The sequence below is a fragment of the Ochotona curzoniae genome, unplaced genomic scaffold, assembly GCF_017591425.1.
Source record: "Ochotona curzoniae isolate NIBS_2020 unplaced genomic scaffold, NIBS_Ocur_1.0 contig_1274, whole genome shotgun sequence".
Classification (NCBI taxonomy): domain Eukaryota; kingdom Metazoa; phylum Chordata; class Mammalia; order Lagomorpha; family Ochotonidae; genus Ochotona; species Ochotona curzoniae.
In genome coordinates this window covers 13,447,279-13,468,592 of record NW_024465023.1, presented here as the reverse complement: position 1 = coordinate 13,468,592, position 21,314 = coordinate 13,447,279, and the positions used below count along the sequence as shown (strand labels likewise).

Below are 21,314 nucleotides of genomic sequence, written 5' to 3'. Positions count from 1 at the left end.
AGAAAAATGGCAATACTGCTGCATCATTGGAACCCTAATAATTTCAGCTGGGTCATAAACAGCAGTAGCAGCAATTTAGAGATTTGCTTACCCCCAAATATTGCAAACCTACAAGTGCTTCCATTTGTTTAAAATAATTAAAGACAACTCCTTCTCTATTGCAAAATAGATAGTTCTGAAAAATGTTACATTCCATGTTCAAGTTCAACATAAAGTACTTTGTGTTAAAGATGTGATAACAGCGTGGCTTAAGTGCAGTGTGAAGCCAGTTCCTTTTGCTTTTCATATCCAGGCAAGGCTTATAATTCACAAAAATATGTGCACGTACCACAATAACAGAGGGCACACCAATTCGTACACTTAGATAGCGGAAACTAAAACACGTTGCTGATATCACTTCGAATAGAAAATCATAAAGCCCGAGAATACCCAGACATCTACTCTGCAAAACCCTCACATTCCTTTGTCTTTCCCATAGGAAAACAGATATGTTCTGCAATTTAAAAAAATTTCCATTTGTTTCCTTTGCATAGCTTTGAGAAAAGTCTTACATTATATTAGGATGGCACAGAAATACTTTGGGAGTGACCAGAGTGGTCTTCAAGTATGTTTCTTCAGATTTAACTACTAGAAGTTTTTTTTTTTTGTAAGTGAGAAGAAAATGTTGCAGATTTTCCAGGAGTGAACTGCACTGTCGCTGTAGTAGCCTTGTGGATCTGCAGAAGACAATCTTTCCACTGAACACATGTAACTAGAACACTTATGGCAGGTGAGCACCAACAAAATTGTCACACTTGGCTGTGTGGGAGCTAGAGTTCTTACCGAAACAGAATTGTTAGTGCTGCTATGACCATTAGCTGGGGACTGTCTGGAAGTGGAGGGGGAATCTCTCTGAAATAAGACACAAGGTTCATTAACATAGAACACCGGCACAGAAACAGAAATTTACATCAACAGTTACAATCAGTCTGACAACCATTTCCTTTGAGGTTTGAGCTGTAAAGGTGTCACACTGACTTACTTGCATGATTTCACTGAAGTAAAGAAAAAAATTTTGCATTTTGAAGATTCACATATTTTAAGCCATGAATATGTCATTCAGTTATCATTTGTTTCCTGTCTGCTGTATTACATGGCCTCTGCTTTCTTTTAATGAGACCCAAAAGAGTGACTTGATATTAAAGCCCTATTGTGCTGAAGTGCCAACTGCTTAATTGTTAGTAAAGATTAGATTTGGAACTTTTTTTTTGGCAATTTTTAGATACTTTGGTGGCAGTAATTAACAAAAGGCTCAAAATGAAGAGAAACAAACCTAAAAGAAAGACTTCTCCACGTTGTAATCATCTTAGACTCTAGAACAGGTAATACTGGTAAAGGGTGAAAGATAGATTCACACCAGAGAACAGCTCTTGTTTTGTTTTAGCTCATCTTCACAAACTGATTAAAATAATCATCTTGAGCCTTAAACAATTTTACACTGCTAGTAAAGATCTGAGAAGCCACAGCCTCTCTCCCTACATCCATGCTCCTAGGCCGTGCTCCCTCTATTCAAGACACTCCAGAATCCTTTCCTGGCTTCATTCTCATAGTGTCTAAATCACCTTAAGGAGAAGAAAATTTGTGCAGTACATTTTCATTTCTGGTTTGGTAGGGTTCTTTTAAGCCCTTGCAATGTACATGTTTGCCAGATTTAAAGAGACTGTCTGCAATTTGTTCAAATGAAAGGTGATGGGATTCCTTAGAGGAGTGCTCTCACACCGCTGAGTGGATCTACCTCCAGGTGGCCCCTCGGAGCATCAAGTCAGCAGGGCCAAGGTGAGAAGCAGGAGTTTAATCGTTGGCCAAGGGCCCGGGTACGGTAGAAACAAGCCACAGAGCCTTTCTTAGAGAGGTAGTGCCCTAGTATGGAAGCAGGAGGGTCACAGAGTTGAGGGTGTGGCTAGCAGCAGCAATATTTTCTCTTCAAAGGTGAAGAAGGGAAGAGGGGTTTCTTACTCAAGAGAGCATAAACTTGACATGGATAATACTGGTCTTAGCCCCAAACTAGTTGAATCACTTCCAAGACAAGAGAAATTTGTGTTAATAACTAACAACACTTTCTTGTTAGTTAGCCAGGGATAAAACCCACTTGTATTGATCAGATTTCTTCCACAGATGAGAGGTGATATGAGCAACATCTGTGACTTTAGAATATTAAAATTATTTACATAAAATGTATGCATGACATCCTCTTTTTTCCCTAATATGGTCTGTGTCCTAGGCCACACATTTCAAGAATTCAAATTCTGGAGCAGAAGGAGTTCTGCATTTTGTTTTGAAACACGCTATTAATTGAAGTTCCATAGGAAGCCACCAAGAGGAGCTCAAGCCCCAATATAATGGACACCCCAATTTGTAATGCCTCACTAAAAGTACATATGACAAAATGGCAAATGCTTACACATATCTTCAATAGGTTAAGAAAAATATATAAAGCCTGGCACTTTGAGGGTGAAATTTACAGCTTCTCTAGAGGGTGCAAGAAAAATTCTAATGTTTGCTTCAAATTCTGCAAAGAATAAATCTAGTAATTTCCCATTAGCCTTAGAATTAACTTCAGAAAATGTGCACAGCAGTGGATAGGCACATGGAAGACCAAGCTCCAGTAAGTAACCTCAGGCTCGATGTGCATAAACCAAAGAGTAATATTGATCATGCCAGTTCATATTTCCGAAACAAAAATAGATTTTTGAACCTAACTTAATAACTAATACCATAGTGAGTAATATAGGTTAGAAGAACTACAGATTCTATGCAATAAACCTATTTTAAGGAAAAAACTTGCTTACGAGTCATATTCCAATTGTAAACAATTTTACAGAAGGTTACAAAAGCCTACTGCCCTCTAGTCAAGTGAGTTATCAAGTTATTACAGATCTTCCCATCTACAGACGTGTCAAATTTATTTGAGCAGCTCTATCTCAATGCAAATAGATTACTTCTCAGATTCTTGGAAAGAAGAACTCTCTGTGTGATTTCCTAGCAAGGGAAGTGAATGTACTTCCTGGAAACATTGCAATTATGTTCTTTGTTTTTTTTTTTTTTCCCCCTAAGAGATTTCATTTTTTTTTTCTAGAGTGAGTCTTAGGCTATTATTTGTAGCTTCTCTGTATTTCGCTTAGATTTCAGCCTGCAAAAAGTTCAAGTGCTGGGGAGACTGAAGGAAGCAGGGCTGAGTAGGTGGATGGGACCTACTCTGTTCCGTTATCTTTGTTGTAAAATTGGTGTGCAGTGATCTAACAGCACAGGCAGAAACAATTTCCCAGAAAGCAAAAACATTCAGCCATCAGCAGACAGTTAGTTAAGAACTCAGGAGAGATGGGGGTGCTTTGTTAAGAGTCATTACCTCACAGGATGAAGACTGAGTGCGGTAACTTGGCACGATCTTGAAGGTAATACTCCCCCGCATTTCCCTCTGGAGAGAGAAAAAGGAGAGCTCGCTTATAAACAAAAGTTTCACAATCAAAACACGTGAGAAAGTACTCACAACATGTGAAGGAAATCTCTTGGAGTGCGCTGAGAACACAGGGTCCTCAACCCAAGCCTCCTTAGAGAGTGGAGGCTGCTAATGTTAACAACAGAGGCAGCTCCCTGGGAGAAGCCCAGCAAAGTGAAGGCTGACTGCCTCGTTCAGATGGCAACAGCCTCACAAATCTTCCATGGCTACGTGTTTTTTTTTTTTTAGACAGGGATGCAAAGCGGTCCAAGTGACACGCCTTTCAAAAAGTAAATGTTTTTAAATTAAACTAGACAACAGAATAAGTAACCACATAAAAATTACATTTTGGATGCTAGATTATGATGGCATATTCCATCAAATTTGCTTCTGACTTGTTCATTTCAGCTGTATTACTGCGGTGAGTCTTGGTGCTTATTTCACACTAGATAGGCATTCGTAACATGGGCCGCTGCTATGCTGCAATGGGAAGAAGCACAAGGGGTCTGAAACATTTCCCTTTGGGCTCTCTGACAATGAACACAGATAAGGGGCTGCCATTCATCTTAAAAAAAAAAAGGCCCAAATCTGCATTTGAACACAGATATTGGTTATGTATGGCCCAAACTGGCCTGGTCTGCTACGACTTTACTCCCTTCTGTGCTGGAGACAAATGTACTGCAGCAGGCTGTGACTCAGCAACAGGAAAGTGGTTTCTGACATTGCTGATGTCAGGAAAGTTGAGGTCACTGAGGAGCCGGTTCGCACGTCTGTCTACTCACACACTCTGCACAGGTTTTCTGTACACATCTGCTAGATATGAAATAGAAAGTAAGGAATGAAAGGAGGGTGTTAAAGCCCACATTGCCAAAGGTAGGCCAAAGGGCTTGCAAACTACTGCATGGAAGCATTTTCCTAGTTGTTAGTTTTTACGACTACTCTATAAGTTCAAGTCCTCCCAAGTGGTGGTAGCAGAAATACTCTGATGACAAAGAAATGCCCATTATTTGTATATGGAAAAATAAGCGCAAGAACTGAAGTTAAATGCAGAAAGGAAAAAAAAACACCTTTCATTTACTTACAAGCATTTTTTGCAGCTGTTCCACTGTTTGGTTAGCCACACTGATGCCATTGATTTCTCGAATTTCATCACCAACATGAAGTGTGCCTAGGAAATTAGACAGATTTATTAAATCCAAGGCAGTGATGTAATTTGAGAAATTAAGTGAACTACTGAAGGTCAATATTCCAGAAAGATGTAGGTTTGGCTGCAGCAGGGCTATCTAACTCATGTAGCCAACTCACCAAAAGAGATATACCTACTTGCGGGAAGGCACAGCAGTATTGATACATGGCCATGGAATCTGCTTACTTTTCTGAGACAGCTAATGAGAAAGCATTTGGGTTCCGGACTGGGTTCAGATCTGAGTTTTTTTTGCTTCACTAGCTTTAAATTCTTGGAGAATTTACAAGGAGACATGACTCATTTTTCAGATATATAAATGGAGATGAAAACAGTACCCATGCCTTAGGATTGCTTTGAGGATTAAATGAATTGAACATGAACTTAAAAACAATGAGAAAACCCAATGCCAAAATGACAAGACCAAATCACTACCTGTTGAAGCTAACTCTGAATGTAAACGGCTTAAACTCAATCAAAAGACATAGGTTAGCGGACTGGGTCAAAAAAACAGGACCCATCTATCTGTTGCCTATAGGAGACATATCTCATCAACAAAGATAAGGGAAAGGACAGAAAAGGATATTCCAGGCTAAGGAAAGTAAAAACAAGCTGGTGGTATAGCCATTCTAATATCAGGTTAATATAGATTTCAATGTGAAAAGCATTAAAAGAGATGGAGGACGCCACAAAACGATTAAGGGCTCTATTCAGCAAGAAGAAATCTTGATAATAAATGCATATCCACCAAATGCCAGGGTACCTAGATACATGAAACAAATATTAATGGATATTAATGGACTTAAATGGAGAAAAGACTCCAATACAGTAATAGTGGGGAACCATAACACCCCATTAACCTCAACAGACATATCAATGGGACCAAAACTTAGCAAGGAAACAACAGAAACACAAAGACAATAGAACAAATGTACTTGTTATCTATAGAACCTTTTGTTCTATAGACACAGAACACACTTTTTTTTTCATCAGTACATAGAAAAGTCCAGGACTGACCATATTACATCCATAAAACAAGTCTCAGCAAATTAAAAAAAAACCTGAATCATACTATGCATCTTCTCAGACCATAATGGAATGAAATTGGAGAACAACAAGTCAAAATACCCCAGAAGATATGCAAACACATGGAAACTGAGCAACATGCTGCTAAATGAACAAAGGATTACGGAAAAAATCAAAGAGGAGATTTAAAAATTGCTTGAAATGAATGAAGGCATCAATACACTATGTCAAAACTTGTGGGACAAAATCTAGGTAGTATTAACAGGAAAGTTCATTGCAATTAGTGCCTATGTCAAGAGAGCAGAAAGGCACCAGGTAAATGGGCTAGCCATATATCTAAAGGAGCTAGAAGAACAATAGCAAAATAATCCCAAGGTTAATAGAAAAAAATAATCAAAATAAGGGAGGAAATAAACCAGAGACCAAAAGATCAACGAATCAAAAAGCTGGCTCTTTGAGAAAATCAACAAAATTGATTCCCTAGTCAAAAAAGAAGGAGAAGATATGAAACAACAGAATCAGAGAAAAGAAAGGAAATGTAACAATGGATAAGTTGAACAGACATAGAATAATCAGGAATTATTCCAAGCAACCAGATGCCAGCAAATTGGAAGACCTAGTAGAAATGGACAGATTTCTGGACACATAGAATCTACCAAAATTGAATAATAGGATAATCAAATATCTAAATAGCCCTATATCCAGGATGGGGATGTAGTAATTAAATTCACAACAACAGCAGCAGCAGCAGCAACAACAACAACAATAACAACAGCCCAGGACCAGACAGCTTCACTGCTGAATTCTACCAAATATTCCAAGAACTTACCCCAAACTCAACAAACTATTCAAAACAACAGAAAGAGGGCCCGGCAGCGTAGCCTAGCAGCTAAAGTCCTCGCCTTGAACGCACTAGCATCCCATATGGGCGCCGGTTCTAGTCCTGGCTGCTCCACTTCCAGCTCTCTGTGACCTGGGAAAGCAGTCTAGGACAACCCAAAGCCTTGGGACCCCGCACCCGTGTGGGAGACCTGGAAGAAGTTCCTGGCTCCTGGCTTGGGATCGGCATAGCATCGGCTCTTGCAGCCACTTGGGGAGTGAATCATCAAACAGAAGATCTTCCTCTCTGTCTCTGCTCCTCTCTGTATATCTGACTTTGCAATAAAAAAAAATTAATTAAAAAAAAAAACACCAGAAAGGAGGCAATGCATCTAAACTCCTTCTATGAAGCCAACATCACCTTAATACCAAAGCCAGATAGAGACACAACAGAGAAAGAGAACTACAGACCAATATTCCCGATAAAAATAGATGCAAAAATCCTCAATAAAATACTAGCTAACAGAATCCAACACTACATCAGACAGATCATTCACCTGGTCAGGTGGGATTTATCCCTCCTATGTAGGAATGGTTTAACATGCACAAATCAATAAATGTGATACACCATGTCAACAAAATGAAGAATAAAAACCATATGATCATCTCAATAGATGCAAAAAAGGGATTTAGTTAAATCCAACATCACTTCATACTAAAAATCCTAAGCAAGGTAGGCACAGAAGGAACATTTTACAACACAAAGCAATATATGAAAAACCCAATGCTAGTATCATAATTAAAGACTGGATGCTTTTCCCCTAAGATTTGGAACTACACAAGGATGCCTGCTATCACAACTACTATTCAACATGGTATTGGAATTTCTCATTAGAGCTACTAGGCAAGAAAAAGAAATTGAAAGAATTCAAACTGAAAACAGAATTAAAATTATCCCTGTTTGCCGATGAATGTTTGAAAGAGATACACTCAAACATACACATAAAATGATTGGAAATAAAAGGATGGAATAAGATATGTTAGAATAAATTTCACATAGAAAGTACTAGTAAGGACAGAACTGGTCACTAAGCTTTTTGTATCTATCTAATGCAATAACTTCAATAACATAAGCCAAAAGTGAATACTCCGTAAGTAGAAAACAAAAAAACTATCACAATGATAGGCCATTTCAATGATTATTGATAGGTCAAACAAACAAAAAAGTAGCCACGGTATGAATGCAAAAAACAACCCTAAACCAATTATTCTGTAGGGAATGCTGTGTTCAATAATCAAAAAAAGAAACATTCTTAAGTATACATGCCCCATTTACAAAAATGATTAAAATGCTGTGTCTAAGCAAGTTTCTGAACAACTCCTTGAAATGATGTCATACAGACCACATTGCAATTGGGTTAAAAGAAAATTACAAAAAAAGAGATAGAGAAAATCACCTTGAATAAAGACTATAAGAAATACTTCCAAATAAGAGCCAACGAAAAATATTAGAAATACAAATATATTTATAACTGAATTATAATAAAATTGGTGACTTTAATTGCCTTATATTAGAAAAAGAAAGAGGGGCTGGCATGGTGGCATAGCAGGTTTATCTTCTAGGTGTGGTGCTGGCATCCTAGACAGGCAACTAGTTTCGTGTCCCAGATCCTTTTTTTTTTAGATTTATTTATTTATTTTCATTGGAAAAGTAGATTTACAGAGAGAATGAGAAACAAAGGGGGAAACATCTTCATCTGATTGCTTACTCCCCAAATGGCTGCAATAGCTGGAGCTGAGCTGATTTGAAGCCAGGAGCCAGGAGCTTCTGGGACTCCCATGTGTGTGCAGGGTCCCAAGGCTTTGGGCCATCCTCCACTACCTTTCCAGGTCATATGCCAGGAGCTGTATCAGAAGTGGAGCAGCCACTATACAAACCAGTGCGCATATGGGATGCCAGTGCTACAAGGCAGAGAATTAGCCCGTTGAGCCATCATGCTGGCCCCATCTCTACTTCTAATCCAGCTCCCTGCTTATGACCTGGCAAAGCAGTGGAGGATGGCTCAAGTCCTTGATGTGTTGTACCTGTGTGGTAGACTCAGACAAATCTCCTGCCCTTTTTGGACCAGTCTTAGTCTGGCCATTGCGGCTATTTGGGGAGTAAATCAGTGGATAGAAGATTCTCTCTCTCACTCTATAACTCAAACTTTCAAGTAAAAAAATAATCTTTTAAATAAAAAGAAGGAATGGAAATAAATGAACTCCATGTCTAACTTTAAAAGTCAGCCCCAAACCAACAGAGGTAGAAAGGAGATTCTAAGAATTAAGATCATAAAAAAAAATTGAAAGAAAATAAACATACAAGGGATAAAATGAAAAAGAAAAATCCCAAATAGGTTTTTGAATAAACCTTTCACAAGGATTATCAAGAGGAAAAAAGGAAGGGCCACATAAAACACAAAGGACACAGTGACAGCACAGAGGAAAGGGTGAAGACTCCTTGTGCAATGATATTTAAAAGCTTAGAATTTTTTAAGGAAACTGAAACAGATGCAAAAACAAAAATAAAATTTCTCTTAAAAAAAAAAAGAGAGAGAAACAAGACCAAAACAACAGGTCCTGATACTTTCATAGGCAAATTGCATGAAGTTTTCAAAGTACAAATCGTTCCCATATTATACAGTCTTTCAGAGAACTGGTGAGAAGACACTGTCCAAGTGGTTTCTGGAGGCTGCAGTGACTATGAAACTAAAATTAGAGAAACACAGGAAAGCAAAACTAACTACACGCCAGACTCACTGATAAAGGCAAATATCAAAGTCCTAAACAAAATGTCAGCACACAGAACTGAGCAGTCCACAATGAAGAGAAAGCATGATAATTAACCTGGGTTTGGTTGAGAAACATAAAAGGGTGAGTTGGACATCTTTAAAGTTATTGATCACATTAATAGGTGACAGGAAAAGACAAGATTGTTTCAAAGGACACAGAAAATTCATCCGATAAACTTCAAAAGCTACTCACAATTAAAATGCTTAGTGACTAAGAATATTTAAGAAACTTCCTTAGTCCTAAAATGAGATGTATACTAAAAATCTACAGTACACACTGCTTTTAATAGGAAAACATTGGACCAATTCCTTTTACAAACAGCACTAGGATAAGGATGTCTATCATACCACTTGCTAAAGTCTACAAATTCTAGCCAGTGAAGGAATGAAACAAGACTTTAAAGAGATGATGTGAGCATCATTTTATTGAGCATGTAGTCAATTATCAAAATTAACACAGGAAAAAAAATATAGACTGGAATTTAATTCCAAATATCCTTCCATGTGAGTGCTGATCACCTCTAAGCCCATAAAGATTCCTCTGAGGGCCCAGCGTGGTGACGCAGTGGTTAAGGTCCTCGCCTTGCACGCCCGGGATCCCATATGGGCACCGGTTCTATCCCAGCAGCCCCGCTTCCCTTCCAGCTCCCTGCCTGTGGCCCGGGAAAGCAGTGAGGACAGCCCAAAGCTTTGGGACCCTGCACCCACGTGGGAGACCCGGAAGAGGCTCCTGGCTTAGGATCGGCATAGCATCGGCCGTTGCGCTCACTTGGGGAGTGAATCATCGGACGGAAGATCTTCCTCTCTGTCTCTCCTCTCTGTATATCCGCCTTTCCAATAAAAAAAAAATAATAAAAATAAATCTTTTTTTTTTAAAAAAAAGATTCCTCTGAAAGGAGCAACGCTGCGAGGCAGCATTTTGTATTCACTGTGGTTCCTCCAAAGAGAAGGCGGCACTCAAATGTCTTACTTCCTGCTCTCTGGGGATAAGAAAAGAGGTTTTTAAGTACAAAAATAACTATCTCAAAGTAAGTAGCCTGCCAGGAGAGCCATTTTTGGAACATTCCCTGTATTCTAAGTGCATTTAACTTCAGTGCTTTCTAAGAGAAGCCTAGATTTACATGTCTTAAATCTCAGCCATTCTTGAGAATTGTCTGAACTTCTTTCTCAAAACATCATTCTTCATCCATTTCAATTCTTAGTGATCTCCCGCCTCAGAATGATTACACGTTACTGCCGCAGGTACTAGGAATTTAATCACTGATTTGATATTTTTATTTAATTGTTAATATATTTACCCAACTCTATGATGTCCTAATTTATCAATAGCATCTCATTCCTGAATGAGGGCAATTCTCAAGCTGTTATTTAATTTTATATCTATCCATCCAACTATCATTCCAGAACATATGTCTCTCCTACATTCCTGATATGATACTTTATCTCCCGCAATCTCTAATAAATCATAGTTAATACAGAGGGATCCACAATGCTCCGAACAGAAGAGCTGTTATCCACTCTCATCATTATCTCTACATTGGAACACGTTCAGATGGAGCAGAATAAGCGGAGGCCAGCAGTAATTAAAACCGAAAATAATTCAAATAGATCTTTTATATGGATCAAAAAATATTTTCTTTGGTAGGCTACAGGAAAAAAAGAAAACAAAGGCAAAGAATGAACTATAAACGAAGCTTACCTTGCCTGTGAATCATGCCCCCATGCATAATTCTTGCAACAATACAATGATTCAGTTCATTCATTTTTAAAGTGATTCCCTGCGAAATAGTAAAAACAGAATTATTATGAGAAAGTGCTGCTTCTTGAATTTCTTATTTTGCTTTAGATACTTTTAATTAAAGACATTGGGAAAACATTAAAGAAAATATGTCCCATGTAAGTAGCAGGGGCCCAAATCCCTGGGACATCTTTGGCTGCTGTTCCTAGGACCTTGGCAGGAACCAGGATCAAAGTGGAGCAACTGAACATGAACCAGGGCTCACATGGAATGGTGGTGGTGCTGGCAGTGGCTTTACTCACCATGCCAGCCTCATGATTGTTCTTTTTTAGTTTTTTTTTTTAACCTGTAAAATAGATTTTAAAGAGAAAGGAGAGACAAGAGAGCTTCCATCTGCTGCTTCACTTCTCAAATGGCAGTAACTGCCAGAGCTGAGCTGCTCTGCAGCCAGGAGCTAGGAACTTTCTACAGACTTTCCACAAGAGTGCCAGGTCTGAGGATTTGAGGTATTTTCTGCTGCTTTCTCTGGCCATAAGCAGGGAGCTGTGTGAGAAATGGAGTAGCTGGGACATGAGCTGTTGTCATATGGGATACTCACATCGTAAGTGCAGGATTAGCCTACTATACCATCACACTGGCCCCAATGACTACACTTTTGACTTACAGTTCAGCATATGTTTTGTCATAGTTCCACAGAGTGATGTACAAATACTGTCATTTATGATTGTATTTGATTTTTTATCAATTAATTTTTCAGTTACTATAGAATTAATATAAATTTTCTTACAAAAAATATGAAAGATGGAGCTGACCATTATTTCACACACAAAAAATTGCCTTAGACAAATACACTGTTTGGAAGTTTTAATTGCTATAATATATATATATATATTTCACATCCTGCTTTTTAATAACAATGATCACTTTCCATTTTTCTGATTGCTTTCTAAAATTTATAGGTTTTCTTTTTAATTTGAGAGGGAGAGAGAAAGAAATAGACAGATCTCCCATTTGCAGGAAGCTGGAGTTGGGAGCTGGTGCTGCTAAATGAACTCTGTTATTCTAATATGTCATGCACATCATGACATATATGTCATGCTATGCTAAATTCCCTGTTCTTTAAAATCAGTTTTTGTGTAGCTGAATGCGTATTTAAAATGCACAATTGATAAACCTGACCTATGTATACCTATGTGAAACTCACCACAATTAGGACAGTGAATATATCATCTTCACATGCAGGCATCCATTTATCCCCATCCATTCCCTCCTTTCCATATACCCAAGTGATCACGAAGATGAATTTGCATTCCCTAGAAATGGAACCATAAGAGTGTGTGCTCTTTTTTTTAAAAAAAATTATTTTTGATGATGTTTACATAACTGACTGATCAGGGTGGGAAGGATCAAGGGTTTCTCTTTCTTTCTTACAGTGTAATCTGCTGAGTTCTTTCAGTTTTGGTACATGTAAAAATGTTTTTGCCTTTGTTTTTGAAAGATATCTTTATTGGGTTTAGAATTCTAAATTGAGAGGTTTTTTAAAAAACATTTTAAAGATATCATTCTTGGGTCCAGTGTAGAGGCTGAACAAGCTAATTTTACATCCATGGCACTGGGATCCCACATAGGCAGTGATTCTAGTCCCTGCTGCTCCACTTCCAATCCAGCTCCCTGCTTATGGCCTGGGAAAGACCCACAGGATGGTGCAAAGCCTTGGGAGCCTGCATCCAATTGGGACATCCAGAGGAAGCTCCTGACTTTGAATTGGCTCAGCTCCAGCCATTGTGGCCATTTGGGGAGTAAGTGAACCAGTAGATGGAATATTTCTCTCTGTCTTTTCTTTCTGCAAATCTGTATTTCTAATTAAAAAATCATTCTTAAAAAAAAGGACACAGTTCTTGTTTGTAAAGTTTCTGGTAAGTAATTGATATCAGAGGCTGGTGTTGTGGCATAGCTAGTTAAAAAGCAACCTGCTACATCCCCTATGGTGGCCAATTCAAGTCTCTGTTGTTTCAGTTCCAATCCAACTCCTTGTTAGGAGATCCAGGAATACTGCTCCCTGGTAGAAGATGGCCCAAGTACTTGGGCCCCTGCTACTGACATGAGAGATCCAGATGAAACTACTGGCTCCTGGCTGCGGCCTGGCCCAGCCCCAGCCATTGCAACCAACTGGGGAGTGAACCAGCAGATGGAAGACCTATCTCTCCCCAGAACCCTTCTCTGTAACTCCGCATTTTAAATAAATAAGTAAGTAAATAAATATGTTTTTTTAAAAAGAAACAGATATTAATCTTATCTTTACTCTTTATATAATATTTCCTTTTCATTGGCTGTTTTTAAGATTTTATCATGGGTTCTCAGGAGTTTAATTATGATATATCTTGGTATTGTTTTCTTTATTCTTTTAGTGTGCACAGGTTCACTGTGGTTCTTAGGTCTGTGTTTATGGTTTTCATCAAGTTTAGGATATTGTCATCTATTATAATTCTTTTTCTTCCTTTCTCTCTCCTCCCCTATAGGCTCCGACCAACTACACATATTAGGCTGCTTGAGGTATCCCACAGCCCAGTAATGTCCTTCTCATTTTTGAAAATTACTTTTCTCTGTTTCACTTTGAAATGAAATGTTGCTATCACTTTGAGTTCACTATTCTGAAATATCTCATCTGCCATTAATCCCATAGTACATTTTTCAGCTAATTCGAATATCTGTGGCAGAGCTATGTCATTTTTGATGGATGATTTTCCACACTATCTTTCACATTTTCTGGCCTTTAAAAAAAAATCAAAGGTAACTAGGCATGTAGCTTCTTTATCAGATGCAGATATTGTACATTTGATTTTGCTGAATGTTGAACATGTCTGCATTCCCATGAACATTCTTAACCTTCGTTCTGAGATGTAGATCAGCTTCTGGAATTACTTTGACCCTTTAAGGAGTTGTTCAGGAGGGTTTGGAACAATTCTTGGTCTGAGGCAAGACCCTCCCTGGCATTCTACAACACCCCATGAAATGGGAGGCTTTCCTGTCTGGCGTGGACAGGTGGTGAGCATCAGGCAGTGCTTCCTCTAATGCTTCTGCATGGTTCCTTCCTGACACACGTGGATTATCGCTGGTCAGCACTCTGGGGAATACCTGTGGGATCTTACATGGATCTCTGAGCTCTCCTTTCTCTTCCACACTCGCGCCTGTGAGCATCAGTTCCCTTTATCTGTCTAGACTCCCCACTGTTTTCCTCAATGCAGGAATCAGCTTGCTCTGCCTCCATTTCCTTCCCTACGATGTGGCCTGGAAACTCAAGGCAGTTAGGTAAAGCAGTCATGGGGATCACCTGGCATGCCTTCTGTCTCATAGAGATGGCTAGCTATCCTTTGAGGATAGATGTTCAAAGCGTTGCTCTTGATTTTCGTTTCCCCATGTAATTTTGTGTATGTTTTTGGTTGTTTCACATGAGAGGGTAAAATTAAACCTGGTCACTGTTCTTCCATCATGGTGAGAAATGGAAATTCTATAGTCATATTTAATGCCAGAATACTAGAGAGTAAATAGATCACATATTGTTTTCTAGTTACTATTGAAAGCTATTAGAATTAAACAATTTTTTTTTTTTTTGGTACTAGACCTGGTTGATCCTAAGAATCACAGAGGGAACATTTAAGCAATATTGCTTTTAAATTAATTTTACATTTAGATTCAGGGCCTTGACTGGAGCCTGGAAATCCATACTTTTGAACAAGCTCCCTCAATGGACAGTGATCTTGAATTTGAGACTATTGAGGGTAGAGACTATCTTTGTCTTTTTCATTGAAGAAAAAGCTGTCAGAAAGTTACATGAAAATATCTGAGACTTTGACTTATTTGGATCATTCCACAAAAGATGATTTTTTGCATGGTTCCTGTTTTGCAGTTCTTGGAACTGGTAGGTGTGCAATGTGAAAAATGGGTTCATCAAAAATATTTCTAGTTCTAACATTCAGTTGTAATATTTAAGTTTTGATTCCAATTTGTACAATTAGCACAATGGTTTCTCAGAGAAGTGTTCCTAGAAACATACTGTACCTGATTGTGTAAGTCAAATCTAATTTTATAAGGGAAATGATGGTACAAAGGCTGTCCTACCTGTGAAACTGATACAATTATGCATCCCACCAACATTACTGTTAACTTGTTATGAGGCAGACATTCTGTTAGGGACAGTTGTGAATGAATGAGGCGGATGTGATCTTTCATGATTAGTTATATAGTTCATTCACCTCAAACAAACTGAAGTTAACATCTATTACTTTGTCCTAAACATTTCTCTGTAGAGATGAACTGACTTAAGTTTTCTCTAAATCTGCAAATTCCAGGGAAGGAATTAGCTCAGCTCGAGTTATGTGCTTACTCCTGAACCTACCAGCTTGCGGATGGGGTGGTAGTAGTGGAGGGTATAATCCTGGTATATTCAAGGTTTTTTTTAGGTCGCTTATAATTATGGCAGTCCAAATCAATAGAAAAATAACTGAATATAATGTTGCAAATGGGGAAACATAGGATATAATGGGAGAGGAGAATGGGTACAGTGTATGGGGCCCAAAAACCAAATGATATTCTATAGGGCTATCTTGCAGTGAGTACTTAGTCAAGTAAGGCAACTAAGCAAGCAGAAAGAGTCCGATTAAATATAATAATCACTTTTGTAGAAAGCAAAAACTGCCTTGAGTCTCCTTCGAGAAAGCCTTTTCCCTTTTGCGATCATCTTAGCTTTCTTCTTCTACCTGGTCTGTTCCTAGGTGGTCAGCTCTCATACCACAGATCCAACAGCTAACAGGTTGCTTCAGAACAAGATGATGGACACTCAGGGCCCTCCTTTTTGGGTCCCCTCCATCTTACATTCTACGTTGCTTGGCTGCACATCACCCCTTGCACCTGCTTCTCTGTCACGGTCTTCCCCTTGCTAGCTTTGCCATACCCAGGCAGAACTAAGTTACAAGTCTGTCTGCTTAATGGAGCCAGCCTGTGGAAAGTGAACTTCTTATGTGCCACTGCTGCTCTGGCATGTAACACAGTGATTTGCACACAGTATGGGCTTACGAAGCAAGTGCTGGACAGATGATGCAATCTATGAAATGGATAAATGGAATGTTAGACTTTCAGAGCTAGGAGGAATATTGGGGATCATTTCCTCTGCTTTTGCAGATGAGCACACTAATGCCCACTGAATGTGAAGTGATTTGCATGGCTGCTGCCACCCATGCTTTTAAGACACAAAGCTGCTTGCCCCCTGTGTCAATCCTTCATTAAAGATTTAGCTTATTTTTATTAACTATATTGTTTATAAACACTGTATGCCATATTATTAATCTCTATTAATCCTTTACTAAGTAAGTACAATTTGCTGATTGTACTTATTTGCTATTTCTTAAATCTGCTTACTTCTTCCCGTCTTGGCCCTTGCTCAAAGTTCCATTATCTTGTGCTTATACTGCTGCAATACCAACAGCCTATTTGCTAGTAATTTCCCTACACATACTCACTTAAGTCCCCTCAAATACAGTCTCCAGAGTGGTATTTCTCAAATAAAAATTTGATCTTATCTCTCTGTTAAAACCCTTCTCATAGTCTCTCACTGCTTTTAAGATGACCAGAATTGTTTATGTGTCTTTGTGCTTCTGCTGTTCCCACTCATTTGGCTGCCTGTGGACCAACCACGGTGCCTTCTTCTCATTTTGAAACTGTGCTAAGCACCTTTTTCCTACCATGTTTTTCCTCCCATGTTATTTGGTCTGCCTGAATGGCATTCCCTCTTCCCTGCTCTATTCACTTAACATTAAGGAGTCTTTCCCTGACCTAGGAGAACTCTGTGAGCATGCAGTAAGCTTTCACATGAATTCAATTCCAGCTCTACTCCTAGTCACTGAGCAAATTATTTCAAATTAAGAAGGTAGATGTGAATTATGGGAGTTTTAACATGGCAATGTTAATCCTCTAGATCTTTTCTGAATTAGTCTTCTAATTTTGTTGAAGGCAAAAGGTATGAAAAGGAACACATTTATAAAATGATTTTTTACACTGTCATAGCAATTCATTTGAATACCAATATCAACACTTGAAACTGTCCCTTTGTTCGCTACCCCCAGAGGCTTATTGTACTTTGGAGTATTCTAACACTTCTCTCTCTCATTCTCTCTTTTAAAGCTGAGAAGCATCTGTGAAAGGTGGGGTGAGCAAAAGCTGCATCGCAAGACATGGTGTTAGGTAGAACAAGTCTAGGACGGGCACATGCTGTGAGGGAGATGGGAGTGGAGGGAGGAATGAAGATCTGGAAACTGATTTCTTTAGAACTTCGGTGTCCTCCTTTGCTCCTCACCTCCTGGAAAAATAGGTTTGAGCAAGAAGTATAGAGTGAAGTCCGCTGATCCAACCATGCTGGGATGCCACAAGATTAGAGAAAACTTTTTTTTCCTGCTTACCATGGGTTCATCCGTATTCTTTTGGAATTGCACCAGCCTGACTCTGGTCACATTCTCCATGTCCATGTCTCCATTAGCGCTTTCTGGAGAGTCGCCATTTAAATAGGGCGAAGTGGGAGGAGGAGTGACCCTCAATGCTTCATCACTGTAAACTTCATGGGCTACTACGTCGTGAGTCTGAAGTAAGGCCTGGAATTGTAGGAAGGAAGGAAACAATGACATTGCTATCCCAACAGAAATCTATTATGTAAACACATTGAAGGTTATTCTTCACCTCTCAAAGATATCTGTCATATAAGGTGAATTCAAAGCTCATCTCACATCTACACACAACTAGGAACCAATTACCTTGTAACAGTCATTGACAGAAGGATACTTAATGAAATCAATGAATGAGTCAGACTGACTCAATGAACGGATATTTTTGTTGATTGCCTGAGGTGAAGGTAATTGTCTGATATTATAAAGGTACGCTTGTATAAACTGACATAGAATAATTTCAAATAATTTAGCAGAAAGAATCACTGATGAATAGAACTGGCAAATTTGCATTGGAAACAGTAGCCTAGTGGCTCAAGTGCTTGCCTTGCAACCGCTTGGATCCCATATGGGCACAGGTTCTAATCCTGGCAGCCCCGCTTCCCATCTAGCTCTCTGTTTGTGGCCTGGGAAAGCAGTCGAGGATGGCCCAAAGCATTGGGACCTTGCACCCATGTGGGAGATCTGGATGAAACTCCTTGCTCCTGACTTTGGATTGACTTAGCTCAGATTGTTGTGGCCACTTGGGGAGTAAACCAGTGGGCTGAAGATCTTTCTATCTTCTGTCTGTATATTTGCCTTTCCAGTAAAATAATAAAATAAGTCTAAAAAAACCAGAAATAGTGCAATAACTGGTGTACTGGGGCCAGCATTGTGGAGCAGTAATTTAAGCCACTACTTAGGATGCTTTCATTTCATACTGGAGTGCCTAGGTTGAGCCCTGGTTGCTTAACTTCTGATTCAATTTTCTGCTAGTGTGCCTGGGAAAGTGGCAGATGATGGTCCAAGTGCTTGGTCCCTGTCACACATGTGGGAGACCAGGATGTAGCTCCTGGTTCCTGACTTTGCCCTGCTCTGGCTATTGCAGCCATTGTGGGAGTGAACCAGCAGATGGAAGATCTCTCTCCCTGAAACTCTGCCCTTTAGGTAAATAAATGAGTACATCTTAAAAAAAAACCTGGTATGTTGAGCAAATACTTTTTATCAACAGTATCAACAATAACACTTTTGGATAAAGATAATTTATAACACAGGATTTAGTGAAAGAAATTAAGCACACTTAAATGTGCCTGGAAAATATAATCTTCCAAATGATCATGTGTGATATAGAATTCAAAATCTAAATGTACTTAATGTTTTTGTTACTATCTGTTTTTCTGGAGTCCTTGCCTAAATGAAAAATAAGTTGACAATGATTATTGTGGATTCTTCATGCAAAGCCCATTAACAAAAGGAAAGTGATTTCTTTGTATTGATATGTGCATATTCATCTTGGTGAACTTGGCTAATAAATGTTCCTTGTTTCTCTAAAAAGGTATGTCTTTCCACTCATGACACTTTTGTACCATCATAAAAAAATTTTTTTAAAAATAAGCATAAATATTTGAACACCTCTGTTTTAAAGAAAATTTGCAGCTGAGAATCAGTATGTTTAGAGATTCATACAGATTAGATTCTCTTACATGCTAACTATAAATTCAGTTCTATTTTATTCTGTGATCTGTGTGGTAATTACCTGTAGAGGATGAAATGCAATTAGAATTGCTTTGACAGTATAAATCTTTGTGTATGAAATTAACTCATTTAATCAAAAAGCTTATCAAAGTTACAACTTGGCTAATTTTAAAGGCATACACACTAGGCAAAAATGGGCTATCAAAGTGATAATGTGAGAAAACAAATGATGCTGATTTACCACCAGCAGAGAATAGGCTCTGAGTAACACAAGAATACTTCCAAAAGGTTATGGAAAAATAATTAAAAGATAAGTTTACTTTCAAAATTCGTGTATATGAAAACTTTTTTTTAAAAATTTCATTTTATGACATAGTTTCATAGGCTCTGGGATTCCCCCAAACCCTCCAAAAAGCCCTCCCCCCATGTTGGATTCCTCCACATTGTTACAGTAGTACAGCTCATAACCAGTCATGCTTCCTTCAACATCAACAACAAGTTACAACATCATGGAGTTAACTGACATGGTATTGAGTGACCAATATGTTAGAAAATGCAAGTTCTTAACCACATCCTGTGACTACTTCATTGACATTTCAATTTTAGCTTATACACTGCTGGCTGCTATACACCTTAAAATGGTTATAGGGTACCATTCAGCTGTCTTGTGCCTATTTTCATTTTTATATTTAGCAGCTGATAGTATTCAAGCATGATTTTTTAAAAAGTGTATGAAAAATGTATATTATGAAAAGGCCATGTACACAATTAAAATTTTTTACATCAATATATATATACACATATATAATAATGAAAAATAAAATAGCATTATAATATAATATAATATAATATACTATAATATAATATAATATACATATCACAAACTCTATATCACCTAGTCTTGTGTAAGTATACTCTACAATGCTCAGTTATGAAATGCTCAAAGGACGCATTTGTCAGAATGTATCTCCATTGTTAAAGCAATGCATGATTGTGTATGGATAAACGTGTATTTGATAAAACTGGCTATACCTTATAAGGATTACTAAAAACTTTCTGAAAGTGGAATTTTAGTTCCTTGGAACCTTGTTACTTACCATGAAATGAGGTTGTGTTAAAATACGCTTTAGCTCCTTTGCGTCATTATTCTCAGGGTAACATGAAATTTCTTCCAATACCTGAAAAATAAGCAAGATATACAATAGTGCAAGTGTAACACAATATTTACAAAATGTGAAATTCTTGTAAATTAAAACTTATGAGTAGATTTCTATGGAAGGCAAAACAACTATTTTGAAAAATTATTTTGTTAAAATTTTATATATGAAAACGATATTGATGGTAAGGGAAACAAATTCCCATAGTAGTTTTGTATTACTCAACTATAAATCAAAAGTTTGTAGACAGATACAAAAGTGACAAGCTTATGACACATATCTATTACAGGTTCAAGTAACTTAATTAATTGAATGAGAATAGTGCCACAAATACTCTTCTAAGCTTGTCATCAAAAATCAATCTGCACTAGACATTAATAACAGCTTCCTTACATTTTAACAAGTATTGTAAATTCCTTTGAGAAGGATGACAAAGGCTTGAATAAAAATTTAAAGATGAGTACTAGCTAGAATAGTCACTTAATTGAGAACAACTGGGAACACTTTTCTTTGGAGCCTGGCAGGATTACTGTCATTCTCCCTACCCAGAGAAAACCAGGTCTCTGCCAACGGCTCTCGGTATTAAAAGCCAGGGAATCCAAGCCAACTGGCTTAAGAAACGGTCCTGTCTCTTTCCACTCAATGTTCTTCACTAATTAGTTGCATAAGTAAAAATAATGGTTTTAAAATAAAAAAGGTTCTTCCAAACCTCTCCCCTACTACCAGGATAGAATTGGTTTGTTTAATTTGATTATGTGACATGAATATTGTCTTTAATAAAGGTAGCAAAGCAATGATACCAAATACTTTCACAAAAGATATCACTTACCTCTTTGGCTCTCTGTACCGCATCGCTGGGGGGATTTCTGATCTGTGGCGATGACTTTGTGTTAATCTTGTCATACAGCTAGAAAGCAAAG

General features: G+C 38.1%; 1 protein-coding gene across 6 annotated transcripts in view; it reads right to left on the bottom strand.

Moving 5' to 3' along the window:
• CASK (calcium/calmodulin dependent serine protein kinase) overlaps positions 1–21,314 on the bottom strand; it is a 315,238-nt gene that overhangs the window by 31,930 nt on the left and 261,994 nt on the right. For 3 of the 6 annotated variants that reach the window (XM_040999655.1, XM_040999662.1, XM_040999671.1), the window contains 7 exons: positions 21,224–21,301; positions 20,335–20,415; positions 17,525–17,713; positions 11,034–11,112; positions 4,558–4,643; positions 3,386–3,454; positions 823–891 (listed from right to left, as the gene is read on the bottom strand). In XM_040999655.1, the coding sequence (XP_040855589.1) occupies positions 823–891; positions 3,386–3,454; positions 4,558–4,643; positions 11,034–11,112; positions 17,525–17,713; positions 20,335–20,415; positions 21,224–21,301 (651 nt within the window). The remainder of the gene's footprint in view (positions 1–822; positions 892–3,385; positions 3,455–4,557; positions 4,644–11,033; positions 11,113–17,524; positions 17,714–20,334; positions 20,416–21,223; positions 21,302–21,314) is intronic. The other 3 variants (XM_040999680.1, XM_040999690.1, XM_040999698.1) reach the window with 1 other exon arrangement.